This window comes from Gastrolobium bilobum, unplaced genomic scaffold, assembly GCF_033153095.1.
Source record: "Gastrolobium bilobum isolate Gb01-03AN ecotype WA unplaced genomic scaffold, APGP_CSIRO_Gbil_v1 utg16185, whole genome shotgun sequence".
Taxonomy (NCBI): Eukaryota; Viridiplantae; Streptophyta; class Magnoliopsida; order Fabales; family Fabaceae; genus Gastrolobium; species Gastrolobium bilobum.
Genome location: NW_026899733.1, coordinates 127,180 through 133,179, shown reverse-complemented (window position 1 = coordinate 133,179; position 6,000 = coordinate 127,180). Strand labels below are relative to the sequence as shown.

At 34.6% G+C, this 6,000-nt stretch overlaps 1 protein-coding gene across 1 annotated transcript; it reads left to right on the top strand.

Moving 5' to 3' along the window:
* The first annotated feature begins 5,294 nt into the window (after nt 1–5,294).
* On the top strand, nt 5,295–5,777 carry LOC133293138 (uncharacterized). Its single transcript, XM_061491676.1, has one exon. The coding sequence runs from the start codon at nt 5,295–5,297 to the stop codon at nt 5,775–5,777; it is 483 nt and encodes a 160-aa protein (XP_061347660.1).
* The last annotated feature ends 223 nt before the right edge of the window (nt 5,778–6,000 follow it).

Below are 6,000 nucleotides of genomic sequence, written 5' to 3'. Positions count from 1 at the left end.
TTTTGGCGGGTTGGCGGAATGACCCGCTGGGCTCAACCCATATTGCCACCTCTAGTATAGATATTTCTTATCAATTGTGGATGACCATTCCCATTACCCTTAGGTCATATTTCTCAAAAACAAATCAGAAGCTCACAATGCCATTCAAAATTTTGTTACCTTTCATGAAAACCAGTTTCAAACAACTGTAAAATGTATTAGAAGTGACAATGGCCATGAGTTTCTCATGCACGAATTTTTCAAAACCAAAGGAATACTTCACCAAACTACATGTGTCGAAACTCCAGAACAGAATGACATAGTGGAATGTAAACACAGACACATTATGAATGTTGCTAGAGCTTTGATGTTTCAAGCCCATATCCTTAAGTCTTATTGGTGTTACTCCATAGCACACTCAATTCATCTCATTAATCGTCTATGTACCCCACTGCTTGCACATAAAATGCCATATGAAATCCTACATTGCAAACCACCCTTCCTTAATCAACTAAAATCATTTGGTTGTTTATGTTATGCGTCCACTTTACATTCTCATCGTACAAAGTTTGCACCAAGGGCCCAGAAATCTGTATTTCTTGGTTATCAAGAAGGTGCTAAAGGATATCTTCTCCTTGAGTTACCTTCTCATAGGTTATGCTTTTCTCGGAATGTCATATTTTATGAGATGGTTTTTCCATTTGCTAATTCATCCACTGTAAGTGAACATACCTCATCCATTTTTCCATGTACATCACCTATTATTTTTGATGACCCTTTTGTTCCTATCCATCGACCACCCAATGATATCCCTTCTGATACACATCCTCTTGTTAGTTCTGATACAATTCCATTAGTTCTCATTGTTACTCCTCCTCTTTATCGATCTTCCAGGACAAGAAGACAACCAAACTATCTTTTGGACTTCCATTGCAACCACGTTGTTTCAGCTGCTCAATCTTCTTGTTCTGGTACTCGCTATCCACTTTCTAATGTTTTATCATATGCTGCATGTTCTCCCTCATATACACGGTTCTGTTTTAATCTTACTACCCTGTTTGAACCTAAGTCCTATACTGAAGCCTCTAAACTCCAATGCTGGAAAGAGGCCATGGCAGCAGAATTATCTGCTTTAGACTTGAATCATACTTGGGATCTTGTTGATCTTCCACCTAGGAAACACATAGTTGGCTGTAAATGGGTGTATAAGGTGAAATATAAAGCAGATGGGACTGTAGAACGTTTGCAAAGCTCGCTTATTTGCTAAAGGGTACACACAATTGGAGGGTGTGGATTATTTTGATACTTTCAGTCCAGTAGCAAAAGTTACTACTGTCAGAATACTTCTTTCGATTGCATCAGCCAGAAATTGGATTGTTGAACAACTAGATGTCAACAATGCCTTTTTACATGGTGATTTAAATGAAGAAGTTTTTATGGCTTTACCTCCTGGTGTCCAAGCTCCATCAGGCAAAGTCTGTCAATTACGCAAATCACTTTATGGCTTGAAACAAGCTAGTAGACAATGGCATTCTAATTTTTCTTGCACATTGATCTCTCTTGGTTATATTCAATCTACAGCTGACCACTCCTTATTCATTAAGCGCAATGATAGCTCTTTCACAGTCCTTCTTATATATGTTGATGATATAGTCTTAGCTGGTGATAGTCATGCTGAGATTCAACGTGTAAAAGCAACCTTGGATAGTAAATTTTGAATAAAAGACTTAGGCCCATGGCGTTTTTTCTTGGGTCTGGAAATTTCAAGGAGCAAAACTGGTATTGCTGTGAATCAGCAAAAATATGCCTTGGATATCTTATCTGACACTGGCTTCTTGGGTGCTAAGCCATCCTCTACTCCTATGGTGCCTGCAACCAAGCTCTCTCATAATATTGGGACTCCACTTTCTGAATCAGAGGCTGCTTCCGATCGACGTTTAGTTGGTCGTTTACTATATCTTACAACTACTCGTCCGGATATTTGCTTTCCTGTTCCACAACTCAGCCATTTTGTAAGTGCTCATACTTCTGATCACTCTGCTGATGCTAATTGTGTCCTTCGATACATTAAAGGATCTCCTGCAACTGGCTTATTTTTTCCCTCTGTGAATTCTCTTCAATTGAGTGGCATCACTGATTCTGATTGGGCATGTTGCCCAGACACCAGGAGATCAGTTACCAAATTATGCATTTTTCTTTGTTCTTCATTGATTGGTTGGCATTCCAAGAAACAATCTACAGTGTCTCGTTCATCCAATGAAGCTGAGTATCGAGCACTTGCTTCCATGACCTGTGAACTCCAGTGGATTTCTTATTTACTTCGAGAATTTGATGTTCCTTGTTCCACACTAGCTCTCGTTTATTGTGATAATGTATCAGCTATATATCTTGCCAAAAATACTAATCTTCACTAGAGATCAAAACATATTGAGATTGATATTCATCTTACTAGGGAAAAGCTCCAAGCTGGTTTATTATGTTTATTCCCAGTTGCTTCATCTGCTCAGTTGACTGATTTATTCACTAAAAGTCTTCATCCTGATCCATTTGCTGTTATGGTTGGCAAGCTAGGACCTCGTGATATCCACCATCCTGCTTGTGGGGGGGTTGTTGACGTATGCACCTGATCAATCTCACTCAAGATAGTTGAAGTATGACAGCTGACGTGTCTCAAGCTGATTGGCTTTTAGCTTTATGGAAGTAGTTATTTTTTTCTGTTCACTCTTCCTGTTAGTTAGTTAACTAGTTCATTAAGTTTCTTTATAGTTTTCACATAATATATATGTGAACTTGTAACTCTCTGTATTCATTGATTCACAATATAAAATACAATCATGTTTCCACTCGTAAGATGTGGTCCTCAAGCATAGCGAGATTTTACCTATTGGCGTCATTTAGGTTGAGTGTTAACTTTTGTTGTTCTCCACCCCATGTTGCTTTCTGAATTGTAAGTTTAAATGTTAATTAAATTTTAATCCGTTCCACCTATTCGATTGTGTTCTTATAATACAATCGCACTCTCTGGTCCAATAACTATTTTTGAAACATAAGTAATTAATGATTTATCAGCTGATATTTAATTCAATTAATTGAACCAAGTAATACATTCAAGCAAAATTTTCTATACAATCACTCTCTGATCTAATAACTATTTTTGAAACATAAGTAATTAATGACATATTAGCTGGTATTTAATTCATTTAAATGAACCAAGTAATACATTCAAGCTAAAATTTATATACAATGGCACTCTCATATCTAATAACTATTTTTGAAACATAAGTAATTAATGATTTATCAGCTGGTATTTAATTCATTTAAATGAACCAAGTAATACATTCAAGCTAAATTTTCTATACAATCGCACTCTATGATCTAATAACTATTTTTGAAACATAAGTAATTAATGACTTATCAGCTAGTATTTCATTTATTTAAATGAATCAAGTAATACATTCAAGCTAAATTTTCTTCTCGAATTCTTTCAATGATTTGGTCATAAGTTGCAAAGACAGCCTCAGTCCTTTTTCAATTGGTCTGGTTTGCTTGTATTTCTTACCAAATTTCCTCTTCAATTGTTACCAACACTGTTTGTCGAGGACAAGAGAATCTGAAACAGTTAAATCCCACATCAACATCGCGAACATTGCCCTACCACAATTTCAAATCATTTTCAACCATAGTACCCCAACCCCAACCCATAATCATAAAAAAAAAAAACCCTCAAATTTCAAACACTTGTGCCTTCTCCCATAAAGCATAGCCCCATTCTCAACAACTTTGATTCAAGACCAACTGTCTCACTGCCAAATAGTTCACGCCTATGGTTAAAATATGGTTGTAAACGAAAATAGATTGTAAGGATAACCTTCCTTTTTATTTTGATATATTTAACTACTTAATTTTTGTTTGTTTGTTTGAAACAATATTTACCTACTTTTTCTAATTTTAGATACATAATTTAAAGAAAAAATTATCTATTTATAAGTTATGTTAGTACATTAAGTGAACTTCTAAAAACACACAAAATATATATATATATATATAGGAGAGAGATCATTTGACTGTTTTTACAAAATATTTGTAACTCAATTTAAATTATGTTTTTCCTTTTCTCTTACAATTTTATTAAACAAGACTATTTTCATATACTGAATATTTAATAATTCATTAATTACTTTTCATTTAAGATAACTTCAATTAACTTGATAATTAATAATAATATTAAATTCATAATAATATATTTTTTGAAATGTAACAATGAAATTTATATGTAGATATAAAATTAAATTCTTAATAGGTCAGATTTTTTTAATTCAAATAAAAATTTATTTTATTTTACAATTCATTTGATTTGTCAGCATTAGGCAAACTCATAATTTTAATTTTGATATATTGAAATATTTTATTTAATTTTTTAAATAATTTTTTAATAATAAAATATTTAAATATATATAATATAAGGGTTTAATTTTCTTCTTGCAAGTAGAAAATAAAGTTATTTGCTAATATTGACGTGTGTGTGAGCAGTGTTAAGAAACCTGGACCGACCCAGCCGGGTCGACCCGGGAACCGGTAAATCGGTCATATAACCGGTCCGGTTGAAGCAACGGACTGGTCATGCATCAGAACCGGTGTGACCCGATCCGACCCGGTCGGTTTTCCTGAAAACCGATGACCCGGCCTGGTCCCAAAAAAAACCAATTTCTTTTTATAAAAAAATGATAATGACATATTTGAATATTTTTTTCTTATTGACTTATATAAGTTATGAACCTACAACACTAATATTATCTCAATTATCCACTATGCAGAAAATTTTGATTTGATTTATTGTTAGAGATATAGTTTTCTTAACCAAAGCCCCATATCACGATCATTATATTTTTGTTTGATCTTTTATTTGATAATAATATGTGATTTATTATTTTTTTATATTATAATATTTGAAATTTTTATCATCTTTTTTAGATATATGAATATGTTTATAATTTTTTAATATAAATTATAAAAATTCCATGTAATTACCGGTTCATGCGGTTGAACCAGTTACCCACTGATTGAACCAGTGACCCAGTACCTCGACCGGGTCAATGACCGGGCCGGTTTTAATAGCATTGGATGTGAGTCCTTGGGAGGAAAAGATAAATAAAAATAAAAAAGGACCCCACGCAATCCCCTGTGTGGCTTTGTCTATAAAATATATTTTTATTTCTAATCCATAGGAAAAATATCAAACTAATGTGCATCAAAGCTTTTAGTATACCTTCTTCCAATCCATTCCTTCACTTCGCAACCAAGAAACTTTTGTTGAGATGGCTCAGGTGAGGCTAGGAAAGAAGCTTAAAACTGCTAAGAAGGCTTGGAAGAGTTTCTCCAAAACACTCAACATTCCAAAAGACATCAAAGCCATCAATGCCACCTTTACATGGCTTTTACCCTCCAGAGGCCGTGCTACAAGACCATTTGCTGCTGCTGCTTCTAACTACAATGTTCATAGCAACAACATGTCTACCATACCAATAGATGACCTCTTTGCAGAACCTGCTTCTGATTCCATGCACGTGCATGCCTACTACACTCATGCACAAGGGGAAACAATCATTGGCAACGAGGTGATTGGAAGCAGTGTCATTGAAACGCTTGAGGATGCATGGAGGGTTGTGGTTGCTAACTCACCTCAGCTGCAGGTTTATGAGAGGGCAGAACAGTTCATCTCCATGTTTTATGAAGATTTAAGGATTCAGAAAGAGATGTCTCTATTGGAATTCCAAGAAATGCTTGCAAGAGGTATCTGAAATTGATGTCCTCTACTCATTTTATCCGTCACATCATGGTATGAGGTTCATAGTGATCTTTGGAGCATGGTTGTTTGGGATTTGCTTTTCTTGGTCTTTATTTTGTGTTCTGTTCAAAGGGAGACATAAAAATGTTTTGCCAAAAAGCGTGTCAAGATATACCCTATAAGCTTTTGTAAGGGGAGTGTTTTTTTCGGTTTCCCTTGTTTTTATTTTTCATTTC

Excerpts from the sequence above, each read along its gene's own strand:
- LOC133293138 (XM_061491676.1), top strand. The coding sequence starts at position 5,295 with ATGGCTCAGGTGAGGCTAGGAAAGAAGCTTAAAACTGCTAAGAAGGCT.